Source organism: Plectropomus leopardus, chromosome 16 (genome assembly GCF_008729295.1).
Source record: "Plectropomus leopardus isolate mb chromosome 16, YSFRI_Pleo_2.0, whole genome shotgun sequence".
Taxonomy (NCBI): domain Eukaryota; kingdom Metazoa; phylum Chordata; class Actinopteri; order Perciformes; family Serranidae; genus Plectropomus; species Plectropomus leopardus.
Genome location: NC_056478.1, coordinates 7689218 through 7712200, shown reverse-complemented (window position 1 = coordinate 7712200; position 22983 = coordinate 7689218). Strand labels below are relative to the sequence as shown.

General features: G+C 37.7%; 1 protein-coding gene across 1 annotated transcript; it reads left to right on the top strand.

Moving 5' to 3' along the window:
* Nucleotides 1-15056: 15056 nt before the first annotated feature.
* Nucleotides 15057-17218, top strand: ccl38.6 (chemokine (C-C motif) ligand 38, duplicate 6). The gene is made up of 3 exons (XM_042503633.1): nt 15057-15227; nt 16431-16542; nt 16872-17218. Exons 1-3 carry the CDS (start codon nt 15146-15148, stop codon nt 16966-16968), a joined length of 291 nt encoding a protein of 96 aa, XP_042359567.1. The 5' UTR covers nt 15057-15145; the 3' UTR covers nt 16969-17218.
* Nucleotides 17219-22983: the final 5765 nt, after the last annotated feature.

Below are 22983 nucleotides of genomic sequence, written 5' to 3'. Positions count from 1 at the left end.
GTGTGCGGACATTCTCAGTATAAATGTATTTTATGGACTTTGAATGTTGAATGTGCAGACGTTCACGGTTCTGTGTGGGCACATCCTGACTATTGTATGTATTCATATGACCACATGTATCAGTGTTATTATTTGTAACATATATGTATCAAGTCTTAATCATCTCACAGGCGACTGAGTCAGTGGATGAATGGATGAATCAGTTATTGTTCACCTTGTGAAAGTGATCTAATCTAACCTAACCTGGCAGTCCAGAGAGTGAACATGCAGCCGTTTGCTTATTTTGTGATGATAACAAAATACTAATCGACATATTTTCAAAGAAAGTTTGGCGTTCCATTTCATGTGTTTAAATTGTATACATGTAATAAATGTAATCTGATTAACTGTAGCAATATGCCAGTATGTATGTATATACACGTTAGGACCCTGTTTGTGGTTGATAAGTCTCAATTATAAGATTAAACACCAAACAAATGAATTTGGGTTCCCATATAAGAAATGTTCGCTTTATGAGTGAGACAGTATGCATAATACAAAATTGACTCAACTGAAATATTCCCATGTTTCCCTCCCCGTGTGTCTCTGTGCTGTTACTGTGAATCTACTGTACATAAAAAAGACTGTTTGCATTCCATGAACAAAGTTTGCGAAATCATCCACATCATCTTGAGTGCTTTATGCATCACTTGCTCACATTTAACAGACGAGCCAGATCAGATCAACAGAGTAAATATTTTAAAAAATGAAATAAAAGAAAGGATGCTTGTTGACTGTGGTGTTCTCTGCAAAACAAAGTCCTTGAAGTTGTTTTCATACCCTGACAGATTGCAACATGAAGTCCTGTGTACTGGTGAACAGATTTAAGTGGAAACACTGGCGTTATGGTATTTTTCATGTTTTCTGTTTTAAGATGGTTATGCATTGCTAAATCTTTACTTCACTGCTTTTCCGTTGACATAAACAACTGTCCAAAAGTGTAATAAAAATTCATTTACTCAACTTTTTTATTGCCCTGGTTTGTTTATTCTGAGCTATCAAAGAGGTCAGTGGCTCTAATTTCAAATGGAAAAGTTATACATTTGTATATAAAGCCGACTTCCTTTATCCTGATCCGCCACGCGTACTAATACTACTAAATGCAGTAAATTTTCTTTGATTAAATTGTTAGAAAAAGAAACATTCTGCACTTAAATACAGCGAAGTAGATCTCAGGATGAATAGTTTGTGTCTTCCACTCTAATATGATATCTTGAGTGACATAAAAAAGTAACTCAGTTATGACAGAACGCTTTTAATATTAGATCATATAGTAAAATATTTTTAAAAAACATACTATACAGAATTATTGGTCAATGTCTGTAAACACACTTGCCAGCGAAAGTAAAAGTAAAAGCTTTTTGGAATTATCTCAGCCACTCCTAAACAGATGTTGTCAACAGGTGTTTTGTGCTTTAATTGTTTTAAAAGTATCAGTTCAGGCACAGTTTTGGCATTGGTACCACTTTGAAAGTATTGTTGTAGCACCTCTTTTAGAAATAAAAATAAATAAAAAAAATACCCTATCCTAGTCATCATGCTAAATTCTACCAGAATAGCAGCCTACTAAATATGCTAAATCCCATCTGTAGCTGTTTTTGGATTATTTTACAGCAAAATTAGCAGCTACATTCACAATCTCAGTCATGATCTGATGGCTGGCCAAACAGTTGTGGTTTAAGCATGAGTTTTCTGGTTTAAAAAAATACAATTTTAAAAGCGGGACACACAAAAACAGAATTTTAAAGATTTTCTCCAGTGTGTCTTTAAATAAAACTAAAACACGCAATAACAACTGCCAGACAGACTTAATAGGAAATCAAACACTTTCTTTTTTCTGTTTTTCTTAATTTTCAGGGATGTATCACTGATATTACACTCAAGAGAGTCTATGAATTGCAAAGACATGGAGTATTCAGCTCCAACTATAAAAAAACAGGATGTATCTTGAAGGAAAAAAAACGTCTTCATATCAACGCGTTAACCAAAGGCGTTTCTCTATTAATGCTCCAGTGAGTTGAATACATTATGAATGTGTTGTGCAATGGCCTTTAAAATGCTCTGTTATGTATTTCCATGAGGAGCAGTTTCCATATTATTAGCAAGAGTCACTGACATTGACCATAACATGACAAGAGGTTAAAAAATGACAGGAAACATACCATGAAGTAATGAAATATTAGTCATTATTGTACTATCTGGGGACTTCCTTATGTGTGTGTATGTATGTGACAGGAAGTCAAAGCATCCCCTTGGACTGTGAGACCCTTTAAATATGTACAGATACACACACACACATACACACACACACACACACACACACACACACACACACACACAGAAGATGCAGCACTCTCTCCTCTCACACAGGAAGTTCTGTTCTTGTTTTCCACTTCCTGTCTGTCCTACCTTGACCCTCACCGACACGCACATGCACCAAGCACACATATACACATATTTACTGCATATTTACTGCATTTGCAGTATTGCAAAAGTGTAGTTTCATTTACATCCTAGAGGCCACTTGACAGAAAGTACCTAAAGGAATTAATGTTTTGGAAGTAGATTTAAAGGATGCAGAAAGTGAAAATCAAGCTGAACTTGCAGCTGTAAATTATGCAGAAGCAACATTATTCTTAATTTTTTCAGATTTTTTCATTTAAAATAGTGATAAGAAAGTGTACACGCAGCTATGTTTTGATGATATGTGCGTGTGAGTGTTGGAATTGCAGTGGTGAGTGTTCAGGAACTATTCCTAAACCATAAAACTAAAATAAGCAATAGGAAAAAATCCAATAGTAAATAGGAAAAAGTAGCAGGACAACTATTTTAGGTAGAGTATTGTAGTCTTTCCTGGAAACTGCGGAGAGATGAAACAGAACGATGGAGAGAGACTGGAAACAGACAGCGAGGAGGAAGAATTTGGAGTCAGCTGCAACGTGTTTGTCTCTGGTTTTTGTGGGTATCTTATCTTCTCAGGAGGAAACCCAGACTGTCTTGAACTGGTTTGTCAGTGGTAATATATGTGTGGACGTCGGTCAACAGTGATATATGAGGGTTTATGTGTGTTTGCGTGCAGTGAATGTATATGATAGATGTGTGTGTTTGTCTAGTGGAGAAACACGCATGAGGAAGCTATACATCAGGATTAAACGTATACGCCCAGACACACGAGGGAACTGCTGTCTGAGAATAACTGGGTGGGGATGATGCTCTCAAGCATACACACCCAAATACACACAACATGTCACTGTCATGAGTCTGTTGTAAACATAAGCTAACATCACCCGACAGCTACGGGGTAGAAAAGATTAAAAAATGCAGAATAATCTCAACTTAAAGTCCAGTTATTGGCTTTTTTTCACTTGTTGTTACTTGCAAAATGAGTATAAGGTGTAATGGAGGAGAGGAGAAGAGAAAGTTGTGGATAAATTAACACCCTACATAATGGACACACAGGTCACACCTCTTCATTGGTTTTTAGTGCTTTTTCTATTCTATCAATATGCTGACTCATTTGTTTTTTTCCTGAATCTCATTAAGGTTACATGACTCTGCTGCTTTTGATCTATTAATTGAAAATGTTGTGTGGTGTTGGTGTGTGATGTAACGCAGAGGTAGACTGTGCAGTGGGTGTGATGGTGATCTCTGTAAAAATGTTTTTAGGTGGTATTTCAGGCGATTTGAAAAACCATATTCCGCAAAACTGCAATGGAAACACATTGGTCGCATGATTCTATGGTTATGCGCTTGTCAGTAGGAACTGGCTCCCTCGGGCATGATGCAGCAGGCGCCACAGGAGGCGTTACTGCATCGCATCACTCTTTAAAAGTTGAGTGGATCGTCTGAAAGTTTTGAATAACAATTTCTCTGTGAATCTGTAGACTATCACCTCCCAGAAATCCCTCATACGTGGCCACTCCCACGTATAAGGGGCTTGCCTTTCCATTATCACTCGCATGACACGCCTACGTCGTCTTCAATTAGAAATAATGAAGTCTAGTGTGAAGGCTGCAATAGAAATAAACCTGCTAATGTTTTCAGCATCCATAGCCATGTTTCTTGAAATGTTATTGCCAGAAAAGTTGCATAACATCACTCAGCAGAAACACAGTCATCGTGTTTTATCAACATTTTGAAAAACTTTTTGCGCAAATCTGTAATGGAAAGTCCCCTACTATCTTTTTTAAGTTGATCTGTTTGTTTTTATAATTAATTTAAACTTTGGTACCAGTCCAATAAAGTCTATACCTCTTGAACCCTTGACATTAAAGGCATTAAAATGCATGGTAGAGTAAGAAAGATGTTTTGCTTTTTTGAGACAGCTTTTTTGTTTGAAAACAAGAATTTAAAAGTTAAATGTGGCTTTTCCCCGGGTTTTCTTCATTTTTGAAAAATTCCAGTTCTGTTCATTTCCAAGCCACTGCAGTCCGACCTGAGACGGCCTGCTGGCAGACAGACATATTCTACCTCTGACAGTTACTGCGGTCAGCTGCTTCTTGTCACCTGCCAGACCTGAGCTTCACCAGGAGGACGTTTACTTGTGTTAACTTCACACAATCCCCCCAGATTTATCCCCTCTGTGCAGACAGCTCGACCAACCAATCAGAATCAATAGTGCAGCAACAAGGACACGATCCTTCACCAGCTTCCCATCAACAAACAGAGACAATTTTGTTTGAACACACGAACACATCAAACCGAGGAGGTCCCTCGGCCGGGGAATGAACCTGGCTCAAACACAGTATCTGAGTACACTGACACATCCCCTTGTGACTCTCTGAGTCACGACACATCGCTGCTTCAAAGAGTGCGTGCGTGGTTGAGGGCGGAGTGGTCACGAGGTTGGCCGGGCAGTGACAACCTACTGTTAATTGCTCCCCTGTTGCTATGGTGACAAAAGTGTGAGCAAGGCACGATAACAAAACAAAATACAAATCTATTAGAGTCACAATTCACTCTGTGCAGCTGACAGTACTAAGAATTCGACAAGAATATAATTGTTCCTGTTAACTGTCTACCAGGGTTTATTCATATTAACTATTCATTTAGTCACATCATGAAGTGGATTAAAAAAAGAAAATTAAGATGAAAGTGTTGTTACAAGTATGAACTAGGAATAACAATTAATTGACGACCGATTAATTGGTTGTTAAGTATTACATAGAACGTGTAAGATTTAATCGATCACTCGATAGGCTACACAATCTGTCAAAGTATTTGCAATATGTTTCTGTGAGCTTTGATTGAGGAAAAAACGTATATGGTATTATTAGAAATAAGCAAGGTTTTTATGTTGTTTTTTTATTCCAAACAACGATGAATCGATTAATAGCTTGTTCATTTTACCAATAATAGATGGTGCCACAAAAAGCGATGGTATTTTCACCAAGCATCACTGCATTCCAGGGAAAAGGCAAGGAAAAGCAGTTTCTTATTCAGACATTACTTAGTTTCCTGCCAGGAATAGTGCCACAACAAAAAAGACATCCTTGTGTTTCCTGCAAGGACATTGCAGGATAACGTTTTTTATGCCCAAACATGATCTTTTCCTGACCATAGTCAAGTGGTTTTTGTGTATAAAAGTTTCAACGTACCTGCACCATGATAACGTACAAAAGGAAATTAATGTTTTGCAGAACGTATAATGTCCACATTTTTTCTGGTGATTCGGTTGCCTGGGTGATGGTTTTCGAGCAGAACTTCACCTACCACCAGGGAGGACAGAGAAAGGAAATAGATCAGACGAGGTCAAAGCTCCAGCAACATTTGTAGTTTTAGTAACAGCTTTACTGCAATAAGCTGTTTCTAATACTAAAAGTGTTGCTGGAGCTTCGACCTCTTTCGGCTGGGTTGCCTGGTCAAGGCGGGCAGCAGCAAATATAAACAAAATTGCAGACGTTGCAACAACAATAAAGTATCCTGTGAAGTAAACTGGTGCCAAATATTAATTATAAATACAAAGAATGATATTTGAATTGGTGTCAGGTCAGCTGTTTCTGCAGTGTTTGTGTCCTGTGGCTGAAGGAAGTAACAATTGTGTGTTTTAAAAGTAACCCCAAGTCCTTGTGGCCATTCCTTGAACCTCTTCCTGGCTAAAACTGAGGCCACAGAGGTGTCCACATCCTGACACACACACACACACACACACACACACACACACACACACACACACACACACACACACACACACACACACACACACACACACACACACACACACACACACTGTACTAGCTCATTTTTTAGATGCTACAATGTTCGTCCATTTCAAGCTGTTCACGTTTGAGAAAATCTCTTGTGGCTTTTTTTTGCCAAACAAGTCTAAACTTTGACCTTTAAAATAACAAGCATCATTGTTCAGCAACCAGGAAACATTTCAGAAATACACCACCTTTTGACCGAGAGTAAATTTAACCATTCAGGTAACGCACTGCAAACTTTTTATTTTTACTTCATACTGTGAACTTTTGTACCTCCCCTTGACAAAATCCTGCACATTTCTGCTTCTTCGAAAACTTTTTTTGACAGATATTTTGCACATAAATTTATGCCTTTTTTTCATTTTGTATTTTGTTCTATTCTATATTTATGTGTCTTGACTTTTGCAGTACTTGTTTTTATTTTACTTACTCTCATGCTTGTATGTTTGTTGTTGTGCTACAATAAACCTTTGCAGTAAACCTCATTCTCATCTTACTTCAGACTCTGAGTGGACAATACAGGTAATTGTGTTAAGTTAACAATTTCTTTTGTAAATGTTATGTCTAAAAATAATGCTTAGTCTTGTGTCAGTTCTGACTGTTACTGGTAAGTCTGGTTTTTGTCTTAATCACTTGTTTTAGTTGTTGCCCATACAGTCTCATACCTGTATGGGCAACACAAGGATACTTCACATTCTTGTTACACAGTACGATAAGACATCATATCACTCTATTGTGATTAAACATTTCCTCGTATAAATTATAGTTTCCACCCAAGAGGCGTGGCAGTTGACCTTTAGGAAGTTGCCTTATGAGAACTCCAGATAAAATGTCGAGCTTATTTTTTTTACATTATTGATTTCTTTGTAAAACAAGACACAACTCAGATATTCTACATCCTCATGAAGCCGTTTCTCCTCCTACGGCGCCAGACAAACACGCATTCAAGAAGTTGATTTTAATGTCAATGTTAATCAGTTTTTGGACTGTGTCTGTTAAAGAAACTGTAGGGGGAATTCCATTAAATTGAAGTCAAGTTTTTACGCTCGAATTGTGTGGTACATTTAGGGGGATTTAGTGGCATCATTTGGTGAGGATTGCAGCTCACAACCAGCTGAAACTTTCCCTTGTTAGAATTCCTTCACAGATCATTGTTGAGGAAGTTTTTAGCGGAAGCCGAATAATCTGCAGAGGTCTCTACCTATCCAAAAACAAACAACAGGTGATTAAAACACTGTAAAAAGCTGTTTCACATTAAAAAAAAAAATTAAAAATCTGTGATTTTTCAATGTTCCCGTCATGGAGGAGTTGCGTCTACATCCTGTCTACATCCAGTGTTTGGTGTGTCTGTTTGGGGCTGCTGTAAAAAAACATGGTAGTCTACATAAACAAGGACCTGCTCCCTTATACAGACAGCTCATTCTAAAATAACAAAAATGTAACCATTCTCATCCTCCGCACTGGACCTTTAAGTCAGTCACCTAATGTTCCTATGAAAAGTATTTTCTTTTGTTCAGTTTGTGCCAAATTTGGTGATTTTCCTGTAAACCTGCGCCTGTTTGTCTGCGTGTGCATGCATGTGAGTGGATGCACGACATGTAGGAACGGGAGTTTTCATCATTATTATGTAAGAGTTGTCCGAATGCGGAACTCTCCGATACGTTATCAAGGGGAACATGATGTTTTTAGGGAGCAGGCACCAGACTGACTCAGCTGAGACAACTCTATTTTGACTTGTTCAGGCTGAACGGTAACCAGCCATCACTACTATTGTTACTGATTAATATGAGAACAGGGTGTTCATGATACAAATCTGAGTACATTTAAAATCAGTATTATACTGTTATACTGCAGATTTTACACATCAAGTTTTGACATCATTTTTTTTTTTTTTTTTACAAATTTAAGGCTTTTGTAGTTGCAACATTTAAAACATGTATGTTTTCCAGGGAAAGAGAGTCCAATGAAAAGTGCTATTAAGCTGCATTATGGGAAGTGTAGTATTTCAGTTTTAGTTTTAGTTTTCAGAGCTCAAGTCATACTTAAAATTAGAATATCTCTATTTTTACCTATCTTGTTTTAATTTGTCTCTTCTGAGTTCCCCATCTTAGAGCTGGGGCAAGCAGTTTTATTTTGGCATCATCGGGCAAAAATCCCATAATAAACTTTGAGCATTTTGCAATTCAGAAAAATAGAGTTGTGCACTTCCTGTTGGCTCTGTTTTAAGGCTTTAGGAAATCTAAGCCTAGACGGGAGACTTTGGCCAATAACAGATCATTTCAGAGGTGATGTAGTGGTCTGTATTATATGTATTAGCCTAATTAGTGAATTTTCTGTGACTGCCATTACACAAATTAGGCCCAGTGCTGCCACTGGCCACCTACCCACCGTGACGGGGCGACGGGAACGTGAGGTGGTTAACAAGCTAATTTTTGTCTCATATGTGGCCTGAGACACAGAGAGTGAGGGAGCAGGGCAAGGAGGGGCTGAGCAAATGTGTTATTTCACAATGAAATAAGAATTAATATGTTAATGCATGGGAGACACTGGGTTACTGTATGAACCATGCATATACGCCCGTGATCGTCTGGTGGGAGGGGCACAGGATAGAGAGAGAAGAGCTGCAGGAAGAGGATGTATTTTCAAATTATGCTCTTTTTTCAACCCTTTCCAGATTTCTGCCTACACTAACTTTAAAGGGATAGTTCGGGATATTTGAGGTGGAGCTGTATGAGACACTTATGTATAGTCAGTGTATTACATACAGTTGCTGGCAGTCGGCTACTGGTTTGCGGGTACCCCACAGGGGTTGATAACAAAACATATTTTAGCCACTTTAAAAAAAGCCTAAAAATCAATATCAGTCTCAGTGAATGCTATATTTAGAGTATTTTCACTGCTTTACTTTGCTGTCACACAGCCTTATCCTTTGACACTACATTTCTCATCTCTCGCTGGTCAGCTGTTTGGGTCAGAAAGTGCTGTTAGCGGCTGTTACTGACTTAAACAAAACTTCACATTAAAAACACTCAATGCATCATCCATTAGACTGATATTGCATTGCTAAAACACGTTCTGATATCAACACCTCTATACAGCATGGTGATGCTGAGCTGTGGGGTGTGTGCCCCGCCTGTTTCTGCAAACTGGGAGCATGCCGACCGCCAGTTACCGTAGGTAACACACTGACTATATATAAGTATTTTAGACAGCGCCACTTAAACAAAAATCCTGAACTATCACTTTGACAGACGTACTAAATCACTGGAATACTTTCACCTTTTTCAACAACTGAGAAAACTTTCTCCACTGGTTTTCGGATTGGTTTTTACTGTCAGTATTTTATTCTAAAGTCCACATTAGACCCACAGTCACTTCGCACCATCAGTTCTTGCCCCAACTGTTCTTTAATTCTGCTTTCATCAAGACTTTTATAGCCTGATATATGGACATGTTGTGCTTTAATTGTCTAATTTTGCTCTGTTGTCTGTTTAGGGCTGAGCATTTTTCCCGGCAGGCAGGGTAGTCGTCCCGGAGAGCGAGCACGCTGACTGAAAACGGAGGGAACAGTGTATCACTTGATGAATGAGCGTCTGTTATCTGAACTGGTCAAGGGCCAGGATGAGGAGAGAGGATGTGCAGAGAGGAGACGGTGGTTATTGTTTGCTAAACATTTTCCTCTTTAACAGACAGACAGGATGGATTCTCAGAAATACTAAACTGGAATATAAACACACACAGTGGTAATAAAAGCCTGACGGTATTTTTGAGTACAATCAAAAAAATGACAGAAGAAACGTCACACTCAGTGGCATCTCTTCATTATTATGAAAATACAGAAATAAGTTCCCATCCATTCCAAATATCCAAAGAGACAAAATTTGACACACTTTAAAAAAAAAAAAATCCGAGCTCAACTCTCTACTTAGATAACCCTCATTTCTCAGTCTTTCTGGTGTTAACCCTTTGAAACCTGAGCAAATTGGCTCAGCAAATTCCCAAAACATGGGAAGAAAGCATTAAGCAAAGACAGAAGAAAGGACCCAAAAATTACCAAGACATTAGTAAAACATACAAGAAAAGTACCTGAAATTAGTTTTTTAAAAAAGAAAGAGAAAGTGAAGAAAATGTGCTTAATATAATCATTTTGTAACATGTGATTGAAATAAATAACAAGAAGAGACATGGCAAAGACTCCTCTCATCACGCCTGCTCTCTACATCTCTGCTGCCTCCCAGTGCTCATTTTGACACTGTCACAATTCAACCGTCATGTTCAAAATCTAAAAATTTAGGTTGTGTGGTTTTTAGAGCAGATGGAGGTAAATGTAGTTTACATCAAATACCAAAATCAATGAATCTCTTTAGTTACATGTACTGTTTATTCCTTTATTCAGTTTATTTTCATCAATAAAGAGAAATACCTAAAATAATTGAGGCTCTGGCTCAGTGTAGTCCTCTTAAAACAAGTAGAAACTCTTGTTATATATCTTCACTGGAATCCTGATACATGTTTACTGAGAGATTTAAAATGTCTATTCAAATGTCCTTTTGAACCAACTGCTAGTTCTTTTTGCATTAACCATGTTGTTGTTGTGTCCTCCTTTTATTCTGCTAACTGTAGCTGCCCTGTTTGTGAGGCTCGTCACCCAGCTGAGGTGTTTTCACTGCTCTTTTAGACTAACACCAAAGCTGCAACTTCCGGACCTGAAAAATGAAGCCAACACAAAGTGCCAAAAATTGCAGCTCATCAAATGTCTAATTGAGGCTGGCTCCAAAACTGAGTAAAACCCTACAGACCTCCATGTGAAAATACCCAACTTCACAGCCGAAATAAATATGTTTGCTGCCTGGTACAAAAAAACTGTTTGGGTCTATAGCTAAGTTCATTCACGACAACTGTACAGGGAGTTAGTTTATATAACTCACCTGGTTATATCTTATTAAGGCTTAAAGTTACACATATTTAAGGACAGCACTTCTTGAGTGACAGATTGTCTGTGAGGCGTCGCCACAGTGTGCGAATCAGATCCACCCCTCGCTTTTCCACAGCCCAAACCTCTACCTCCAAATATGGTCACCTCTGGCTCCAAAAAAACCAAGACGGTGGCAACAAAAATGCCAAACTCGAGGCTTCACGACAGCAGTCCACAAACAAATTGTTGATGTCAATGTTGCTATATCCATTATTCATACTGTCTGTGGCTCTAAAAAACTACGATGGCGACGGCCAAAATGCCAAACTCAAGACTTCAAAATGGGAGTCCACAAACCAGTGGATGACAGCATAGTGGTTACATCCATATTTTTGTACGGTCTATAATCAACATCTAAGGATAGGATGATGATTTTGGGTTATCAGCTTATTGGCTTTCTTAATGAGAGTTTATCTCTAAGACGATTTCAACAAATGTCCGCAGCATGTGAAATATAAGGTTACAGCCAGCAGCCAGTTAGCTTAGTGTAGCATCTAAATTTAGAAAATACTTCCATTATTATTAGTCATTAGTTAGTTAGTTAGTTAGTTAGTTAGTTTATTTGCACATTAAAAGAAGGAAATAACAATACAAATACGATTAAAATAAAACGTTGTGCAGAGGAGGTTAGAAACCTCAACAGGCTTATAAGAATACCTCCCTTCAGACAATAACGAGTTTTAGGCAGCAACACAAGTTAGATAAAATAGAATTATATATTTTCAATAGCAAAATAATTTCTGATTCATTCGAGAAGTGTTACAAACATTTGTTAAATGAGTGACCTTTTCAAGTGTTTTTTAAATAATACCTCAACTATTGTTATGCACATGACTGTTATTGCCACATACATAAACTACAATACATGCATGTAATATACATAATATCATAAACAACATTTATCAATATTCATATGTCTATTACTATTGTTATATGTTATGTTATTGTTACTTATAATTGTTGCTGGGCATCTCTACCCCTCTCTCTCTCTATCTCTCTTTTCTACGTATCATTTTGTCATCTACTGTAATTAACATCTATTACACATCTGTCCATCCTAGAAGAGGGATCCCTCCTTTGTTGCTCTTCCTGTGGTTTATACCATTTTTCTTAGTAATCCTATGTGGGGGGGGGGGGGGTTTCCTTCATCACTGTGAGGGTCCGGGGACAGAGGGATGTTGTATGCTGTAAAGCTCTCTGAGGAAAATTGTGATTTGTGATAATGGGCTTTATAAGTACAATTGACTTGACTTGACTGGAGACTGGAAACACGGCGTAACAGCGAGCCTGGCTCTTCAATTGTCTGATTGGTCATTATGTGACACACTTGAGATAAGAACCAAACTCGCAACCTGAGTACGACTGCATCCAAAGGGCCTGCTGCTTTGTCATTTTCAACACGCTTCTCTTAGGCCAATTAGTTCTTCTCTCTGATAAACTTAGATTGAATTTTTCTTGGAGTTAGTTTAAGTCACAAAAATCCGAAAAGAAGGCAAGAAGCTAAGATAAGCTAGTTTGCAAGGAGCCTCAATCGATCTGCCACGCTGGCAAATAACACCGCCTTCTCCCGACCATCGTCCCCACAACACCACCCCAATTTGTGAGGCAGACTTTCCATTTCAAACTTTCCAACCAAACCTCAATTTACTCAGGTGATGTCATTTATCTCCAATTATTGGCACCTTTCTTTCCAGAGCTGCAGAAAGCTTTATAATAGTGTTTTGCACAATAAAATTGGATTCTTCTTTGAGATTATTTGGTGGGGTTGAATCTGATCTGTTTTCTATTCGTGTTAAACATAATCTGAGTTCACGAGGTCCTGCTTGTAGTTATTTTGCTAAAGATTTTTAGGCTTGTATCTAGAGGACATCAAACAATTGTCTAAAATATGTCCGTGCGAATCTAAGTCAATACTAGGTCAAATTTGCTTGCTGAAGAAGATTTTTAACTCTACTGGTTTTTACACGTCCACCATGTAAGCGTGCTGCTGTTGTTGCATTACACCCCTTCCTCTGTTACAAACCACAAGTTTCCGTTTAAGTAGTCAGGGGGGTGAATTTCTGCACCCTTTGCTGTTTTGTGTTTGTGTGTCTTGCTGTTGTAGTAATCTGTATGTTTCCCTTGATCTCTATCTATACCGATGACTTGAAAGAAAATGTGTTTAGATTTTTTTCAAACAACAGTAACAAACAACACACAATGACAAAATTTTCTCGTGAGAATATGATTTCTCTTCATATGACCTACTTTGTGGTAAGTTATGTATGCTATTGTATGTGGTAAAGATAAATGATTTTAATAGAGCACACTCGATTCTACGTGTGTGTCTCACACCATATTACAATGGTGTAGGGTTTTTTTGTCAACACGGATGGTCATGCATATGAAATGGGTGGTTTGGTTTCCCTAATGAAATTTGATATGTCAAAATTTTAACTTCCTGCATTCGGGTAAATTTGTATGCACCAATGTGCCTTTTCTGCATGAACTTATGTTGAAAATGACAGGTTTTATTAAAATAAAAGTCCTCTGTTACTTTCGTATTTTTATTGGGGGGGACAAATGAACATGGTCTAAATACTAAGGGGGACATGTCCCCTCTGTCCCCCCCAAAACCTTCACCTATGCTGAATTAGAATATAACGGGGGCACAGGTGAGGCTAACGGGTTACAGTGCTGATCATGAAGTGCACCACCCCCGGTTCAAGTCTAGCTAGGTGCCTTCCCCACCTCCACCCCTTATTCTCTTTCCTCTCTCGACTGTCAAAAATCTCTAGGGTGATCACTACAATTTTTAATACAAGAAACAACAACATATAAAATATTTATAATCGCATGCTCGGGTTCCAACAGCTTAAGAAAAGTGGGATTCTACTTTCCATCTGTTACAACTTTACGACTTTTAAAGGATTAAATCAAGACATGTTAATACCAATTTAGGCCTTATTTTGTGATTAATTATTTCAATGCCTTCTAAGACTGTTTAAGGATCTGCAGGAACCCTGAAATGGATACAAACTATTTGGACCATCAAAATACAGCTATTCCAATGTATTCTAACTTATCCCAATATCTGTCAGTGTTAATTTAGCACCAATATAGTCAAAAATGTCTTTATTAAATGTCTTTATCATCATATAATAACTGAGATTCATGCAGAAATTAAACTTTTGTCCCACAGATGATCTTTTTTTCCAGGCCACAAAAGTCATCAAAAGTCACAAAGCAGAACTCAGACTTGTTTGTTGTTTTAAAAATAAAACCAACAGAAGTTTAGTTCTTAACCTATGTGCTGAATGCTGTGCATTGACAGGCCTGTCAGATTTTGACTTCTTAAACAGTTGTTTTTGCTTTGTTTAAGTAACCTTATCTTATTAAAACTTTATACTCATTACTCAGATTAAAGCTGATATTTCCTTTATTATGTTTAATTATTTTATACCATATCTGTTATACAACCACACGAACCAGCGGGAAGTAATGCAACTCAAATTTTAAACCACAGTGCATCTGCAAACTGCACACTCACACACATGCTAAAATTACAGAGGGACAGATATATTTTCTATTTTGTAGAATCTGCTTTCACCCACAGTTTTCTCTCCTTCAACCCTGACTCTTTTACCCCCGAATGTCTTTACTGAGAAGTATTCACCACAAGACCACACTTGGTTTCTTTTTATTTTTTAACTGTGTCATGGAACTTGCTACCTGCAGCACCCCACCCCCCCAACCCCCCACCCACCATCCACACACACACACACACACACACACACACACACACACACACACACACACACATACATACACACACACACAGCATAATAAAGGTTGAGGGGCTATGAGTGAAGCGGACAGAAAGAGGACGGACGCATTCAAGATAACAAGATAAACGGGCAGACCAGCTAGACAACAGAATCTGATCAAGATGATGATGATGATAAAAAACCCCGTCACTCTGCTGACTTTAGCTTTGCTTTTGTCATCTCTTACTGTCCTGGCATATCAAGGTAAACCATTTACATTCCACTTTTTTTTTTGGAGGTCATGTAATAATGTCTAAATTTATCTCTTGGGGACCAATTAAGTTTTCTCTTATTTGATACAAAGCAGTAATTATAACATCTATTTGGTAGATATTCAACTATGCTAAAAAATAAATACATTTACAAAAAAAGAATTTATTATTCTACAACAGACAGGCAGCCACACACCACTGTCCAAAATGATAATTAGCAAATGTTATCATAATCATAAATACATTTTAAGGTTGTTTTTTTTTTAAGGTTTTTAAAGTTTTCGTTACCTATTTTAATATTACAGTGTGCTAGTTTCTTCAAGTGCTGTCGTCGTAACCCAGCAGAAAACGGCTCACGGGCAAATATAACAAACGTTGATGTCTTATTCTGTCATATTTGACAAAAAGCCCACATAAAGTTTGAGTAAAATGTCAATTATTTATGTTGCTCTGCATGTGTAATTTATGTAGACAGTAGCTTCACTAAATATTTACACTATAAACTGTATAGTTTTACTTGCTTGTGATAAATAATATAATGTATTAGGAAATTAGTTTTCAAATTTTGAGATTTACCCCCTGATGTTTTTATAACTACTGCTTATAGTATTACGTTTACTGCAGTTCTGAGTGGGGTTTGCATTGCCACACCCCAGCAGAAGCCGTTGCTTGACACATCAGGCAACATCAGTGTCAAATGCTGTACTGTCTCTATTTCATAACATCCACGTGTATTAAAAAGTGGAACACTATAGTAACGTAGAGTTATCACTGTCAATTACAGTTTTAAGTATGTAAAAAACAAACAAAAAAAGTCATGAAAAATGTTTTACTATGTCATAAAGAAAGTTAAAAAAAAACAGAGTCAGTGTGTGCACTTTTCCTGTGCAGCCCTCAGTCACAGTTTGCCTCCCAAAACTGGTGCTCAGTAATTTAAACTTTGAGAATTCCTGGTCTAAGATTTTTGTTTCAAAATGCTCTAAAATAGTAAGTTTCTAAAAAATTTACGAGGGAATTCACCCCAGACTCCCCTCAAGGGTTGGGTACAGAGGGTGTTGATTGGAAATGAGATGTTGCCTTGGCTCTTCCTGGGTCTTTATAAAAAATAAACAAATAAAAATAAAAAAGTTATGGTTTTGTATTGAATAGAGTCTTTTTAGGTCCATAACATTTTTATTTTTGTTTGTTTTTTCAGGCGGCTTTGGTCCGAACGAGTGCTGTTTTGACTTTATCTCCACACGGCTGCGTAAGGACAGGGTGTTGAACTTCACATACACAGACAAGCGGTGTTCAATGGAGGGCGTGCTGTAAGTGTCTCATCTCCTGCTGTTAAACTTCAACTTCACATGCCAAGAATCACAATCATAATCCAACTAACTGGCCTCATATACCTGAATATTCCAAAAAACAACTACAACAAAAACTTTTGCAATGCTAGAACATGTTCACATTGAACATTTATGCAAACCACCGATACAGTTAAAGACAGATTCACATATAAACAACAAATAGTAGCAAATGTAGAGTAAAGCCTGTGTATAAGTTTAAATGTTAATAAAATGTATTGCAAATCTAAAATGTGTAATAGAAAACACCACACTGCTGTCACTGAAAACAATCTTTGTCTCTGTTTTAGCTTTAAGATGATGAACGGTGCTGAAATCTGCGCCGACCCGACTGCGCATTGGGTCAAGACTCTCATCAAGGCCAAAGAGAAAGTCAAGACCAACTGACCCAATTTGTGTTTTAACGCCACACTTAAAAGCTCATGGAGCTGACCAGAAGCAATGGTGTAATGATAATCTATCTTCACAGCTTTCTTTTTCTATACACAATTTTTTTACTGTACACTCAAAAGCAAAATAACTCCTCAAATGGCTGCTTTTTTATCACCTGTTCTTTTGTCAGTTTTAACGTGGTTTCAGGTGATGTATCAAAGGATTGTTTTCTGACATAATGATTAAAAAAATGCATATTATACAATTTATTTTCTCTTTGTTTTAATTCACCATGCAGGCCAAACTTTGATCAAAGGTAATTATGTTCCATGTTACTACATTCAACTTATACATGCCATCTACATTATACTGAAGAGAAGCCAGACATCTCTACGGCCGATATCTCCCAACACTCAGCAACTCACGCCAAAACAATCTGGACTCATATCTGCAGCACAGTTAAGAGAAACAATTTGTGTTTTTGATTGAACTATCCCTTTAAACAACAGTGACACATCAAAGTTGATATGGTTTCTTGCAGAAAAGCCACAGGAAATTCAGATCTGCACCACAATGGCTTGGCACAAACAATCAGATTTAACTCTTTAGCTCATCTCTCTCAGTTGGTGTGTGGTTTAATGTGTAATGTACCTTTGTAACCAGCAGGTGTCACTCCTTTCTATAGGTAAAAGCAAATGTTTCACATTAGTTTCCAAAGTCAGGCTTTATTGCTCTGTGTCAACTGCAGCAGAAATGAGGAATTGTTTAATCTAATTTTTAATTGGACTCTTGAGAGCGGCTCAGTGAGATGGTGTTTGAAGCATCTAGACTCTGTTTCTCATCAGCTAAACCAACATTTATTCAGTTAAGGAGTTTAGCACTGAGTCACATGTGACAACTTAAAGCCCCCTCAGACAGCCTCTGTCTGAGCGCAGTGCTAAAATGATAGACTTGAGGGAAAACAATGTAGGTGACAAGCGTTATAAACCAGACAGTGGGCGGCAAATTTCACTCCCAGTGCTTACTTTGTTAGACTTCCTTGACATTTTTTGACAAACTGACCTGAAAATCTCCTCCTGCCCCAGAACGACACCTCAAATGACGTCTATGCGGTGACATCATCACCCAGCTTTTCTTGAAATAGTGTCAGACCCAGATTTGTATTTTTATAGCTGCTACTCTACATGCGACTTCATATGTGTTTGTGCATACAAAATGATATGAGCGCATTTATGCAATAAAAGCTCATGTCAGAAGGCTTTAGACTCACACCGCAGGTGACCCATTATACAAGATGGTCTGATTAGGTCTTTGGAGGACTTGCTGCATAGATTTACATGTTAATAAGGGAGAAAATCAGGACAGCTTGAGTGCTGGCAATTGTGGAGATCATCAGCAATCATTTTAATAAATAAAAATGATTAAAGGTCACCATATCTCACTTAAATGCTTTGGATTTGCTGTCTGATGGGTGAAAATGCTCATTAATGAGACGACGAAGGGAGTCTTGGAGATGTCCTATTAAATTAGCATATAAGCATGTCTGTCAATGTGACCTACCTGTAGCCGAATGAAATGAGGACACGAGCAAACAGCCTGCGGTTTTTACAGTCACCAGTGATGGAAGAAGTATTAAGATTCTTTACTTAGGTAAAAGTACCAATACAGTAGTGTACTAATACACTGTAAAGTAAAATCTCTTCATTAAATTCCAATTTCAGTAAAAGTATATCAGAAAAATGTAGTTTAAATATCATAAGTAAAATTGCTCATTGTGTGAGTGATATCATTACAGTGCATATATATGGCATTTAAACCTCTGAAACCTGAGAAAACGGGTTTGATTTCTTTTAAAAAATACTGGATAAAAAATAACAAGCAACTTGGCAAGAAATGTCCAACTGCAAAAAATGTGTATAAGGTAACAAGGAAATGATCTGAAAGTTAGCTGAGAGGAGGGTTATAGATATTTTTTTTTTTTTTTAAAAAAAAGGTTAAATTACCAAAAAACTATATCTAAAGTTCTCTTAATTATATATTGAAAATTATGTTACAGATTTCTTTTTTTTTAGCACTTTCTTGAATTCATGTTGTTTTTTTGTTTTTGTTTTTTGCTTATTTTCACAAAATTTTCTTACTATTTTTTTAAGCCATTTCTTGTTGGGTTCCTTGTCAGTCTGTTAACACAAGTTTAACATACTTTCATGTTTTGTTCCACGGCATAAAATACATAAGTAAATACCCCACTTGCAAACTTTGAAACTTTTATGTGTCTTTAAAAAGATGGTTGCGATAAAGTGGCAAAATGAGACTATAGAATGTCGTCAAGCTGGCTTACTGCCTCAAAGTGTTGGCAACGTGACAGTAGTGTAGTTTGTTGTAGTTTGGCATTAGCTTTTTATTTCTGGCGACTGCATTTAAGCTTCAAAAATCCTGAAAGTGGTGTAAATTTGTGACGAGTATCTTGCTGAACAAAACACGTAAGTATCATAAACACTTGTTTTTCCCCATGCTTATTTTTCTGCAATGATTCAAAATCCAACGGAGAAATCCCATGGGTTTTCTGACGAGGAAACCAGGACAGCATTAGCTTACAGGTTTGCCTACAGAAAAACATCATCCCTGGGGTACTTTATAATCATAAATAATTCAAAATTAACTTAATAAATGCGCCTTTGGTTGACATGTTACAAAACGTCATGTGGACTGCAAAAATAATAACACGTCAGTTTTCAATTGACAAAAAGTCTAAAAACAATATCTGCTCCTCAAGTTATAATCTTGTCCTTATAACACTTGCAGCTATTTCACAATAAACTGTGTGTGCACATGCTCTAAAGAATTAGTGAGGTGGAGACATTCTCACTGCACATTTTTATGTTATAAATGCCAGTTTATGTGGACATGGTTTTTGTATGTACATATCATCTATGCATCTGGCCCCTGAAGTATCAGCTTAAGCTAAAGAAATCACCACTATTTCCTGTATGAGAAGAAAGAACGTTTGTGTCACATACATTGTACATGTGGTATCTTTTCAGATGTAGTGATACATAAACACATGTAAGTCACAAAATAATGACTCAGTGTCCTTGAACTGTAAAAACCTCCAATGTTTGTGAGCACAACAGTGTTTCTGTCTTTCCAGCATGTTCCAGCCGCTTAATCCAAACAACAAAATAGCGCTTGTCCCTTTAAAAAAAAAAAAGCTTAATGAAAACGGTATCAGCTATGATAAAATCGCTTGGGGAATTTTTGTGCCATCACGAGAGAAAATGAAGAGAAGGAAGAAACAGAAAAGCCAGCAAAAGTCAGCTGATAGTCTGAAAGAAGAAAGGCGAGAGAAAAACAGTGTGTGTGAACAGTACAGTCATTGTGGTGATGATCCAGGCAGGGTGAGGGACTCAAATGGATGCCATCAGGAGCATGCGCACACACACACACACACACACACACACACACACACACACACACATATACATGACCACACATTAGGTTAAGTGCAGAAGGAGAAATGAAACTGTAAATCTAACAAACCCAACAGATGTGCATTTCTGAGTCAGTGGTTTTACTCTAAGAACCCAAATGTCACTTTAAGACAGCTGGCATATAACTTTTCTTATCAGGTTGTCATGGTAATAAGCATCAGCACATGACACTGCATGCCTTTCGCTGAATAGTCCAATGATGACTGAGTTCAGCAGTCCAGATCTTTCCAGTCCTTCACTGTCAGACACACGATAATGCTGCTTTGCATGACAAAGAGACGTAAAAACCACCTTCTACAGCTGCAGCAACGATCATTCGTGTTTCAAAAGAAGATTAAAAAGGAAATTAAAAGTGGGAATTGAACAGAAATTAGGAGACAGGGAGAAAGAGAGATCAATATCTTCTGTATAATTACCTACAGCTTCCTGGGTTGCTAGGATACTAAATAGAGATGAGAGAGAGGGGAACGAGACAGACAGAGAGAGGGACACTCACGGAGGCTGAGAATGATTTCAGGGTTGCACTGATTTTTCTTTGTGTTTTTTTGCCACTTGAATTGAAGTAGAGCTCGCGCCGCTGACAGAGTGAAGAGAGGAAAAGGAGAGAAGGTGAAAAAGTGAGATAGAGGGAATTAAACGAAAGTCAGACACGAGGGAAGGAGGGTGGGTGGTTGAGGGGACAGAAAGATATGTCTGGTCTTTAGGGGATTTGGTTGCATGAATAATTGCTGAGATATTGATACCGCCTTCAACTCTCCCTCCTCCTCCCCAGTGTTTTCTGTCATCCATCATCCTGACCGCCCTCCGTTTTTATCATTTATAATCCCTCGACCACTACCTCCTAGCGTCCCGTCACTCTTCTCCTTGTCCTGATTTGTGTCTCTTTTGTCTCTTTGAATGTTTTCTGCCTTCTTTCCATTCTTATTTCTTCTCTGTCTCCCATGCTGCCTTTCTTTGTTAACATTAGGGATGGGCATTTTAAGTTCATTTCCATATTTGAGTTCTTGCATTAAATTATTATAGAGTACTCAAGTATTCACCAAAAAAATAAATTAATGTAAAGATAGGAATGAAAATTATCCAACAATAGAAAACAAGTGCAATTTTAAATTCATTCATTTAACAATCAAGCTTCAATTAGCCTATTTGACTGTAAATTGAAAGTAAATATAAGAAAAATCAACAAACTTTTTTTGTGGCTGCTGTTAATGTGACGGGTTAAAGGCAGGACTGAAGGACTGTCTCCTGAGCCACTCTCTCGCCAAGTCAGTTCACCATTTACCCGTCACGAGCTAACACGGCAGCAGTGGCTAACGCTCTGCAAACTCTCACCAACACCAAAACAAGTCGATTCTGTCATTAAACTCCTTAATAACCGTTAGCCATGTGATGCTGACAGTAAGACCTGTTGGTGTGTGTGCGTGTGTGTGCATGCAGGCAGAGTGTCACCATCTGCTCCCCGGTGTGGAGGTCAGACTCCGGTAGCATTGGTATTATTGATAAACAGAAGCCCTTTTTACACAGAGATCTTGCTATAGGACCACAACCAAGTCCCTTCTTTATGCCTCCTTTGCATTTCTACACAGAACCAAACGGGATAATGAGGCAAGGGAGCACTGAGAGAAGCAATACATTGCATGCCGCTTTACTTTAAAATAAAATCCTACCTTGTAAAAAAAAAAAAGAAAAAATGAAAGTACGTTGAATTAACACTAATGTCCAAATAAATGAGAACTTGTGCACTCATGCCCATCCCTTGTTAATACTTGTGTTTAAAGCTATAAATTTGGTTATATATTGACAGGGTTGAGAAACAATTAGATGTGAAAACATGCTTTACAATATCTACTACAGTATTAGAACAGACTGAGAACACTTGCAATTGTTTCTTTTCTCTAAGTCATTCCTGTCTGCTTTCTTCAGAGAGAGTGAATGAATTAAATAAATTAAAATAAACCAAACGCTAATCTACTAGCGCAGAAAGCATTCTCAAATATTTATTTTTGAGTTTGTTCTGTACAAAAGATTATGTGAATGAGAGGTGAACGCATGTATGCCTTTAATCACTTCAGATGCAGTGAATGAAGGCTTGAATGTGAGTGGTAGCATGAGATTGGTGCACTGTTCCTTTAAATGGAGGGAGAGGATGGGGAGAGAGAGAGAGAGAGAGAGAGAGAAGAAGAGAGGGAGTGAGAGGGGAGACGTAGTAGAAAAGGGGGGTTGTTGTGTGCACTTTCTCTTTGTCCTGGAGAGGTGTGTGGGTTGAGCGGGATTTGACCGAAAGAAGGAAAGTGACTTCAGAGGAAATTGCTAAAAAGATCTGCACATCTTTTGAGGATTTTTCTTCTTCCAATATTTTTAAGGACGAACTGTCACTGACTCAACATGTTGGATATGGAAACAACTGCCCAATCTCACTGATCTCTGATGCTCACTTTAAAAGGACTTAAAGGGATTTAAATGAGGAGAAGTCAACAGTCTTGAGGAGATTTTCTACAAGAAAAAAAAAGTCTTGTTTTACTTCTGACTGTTTCTTGGTGGG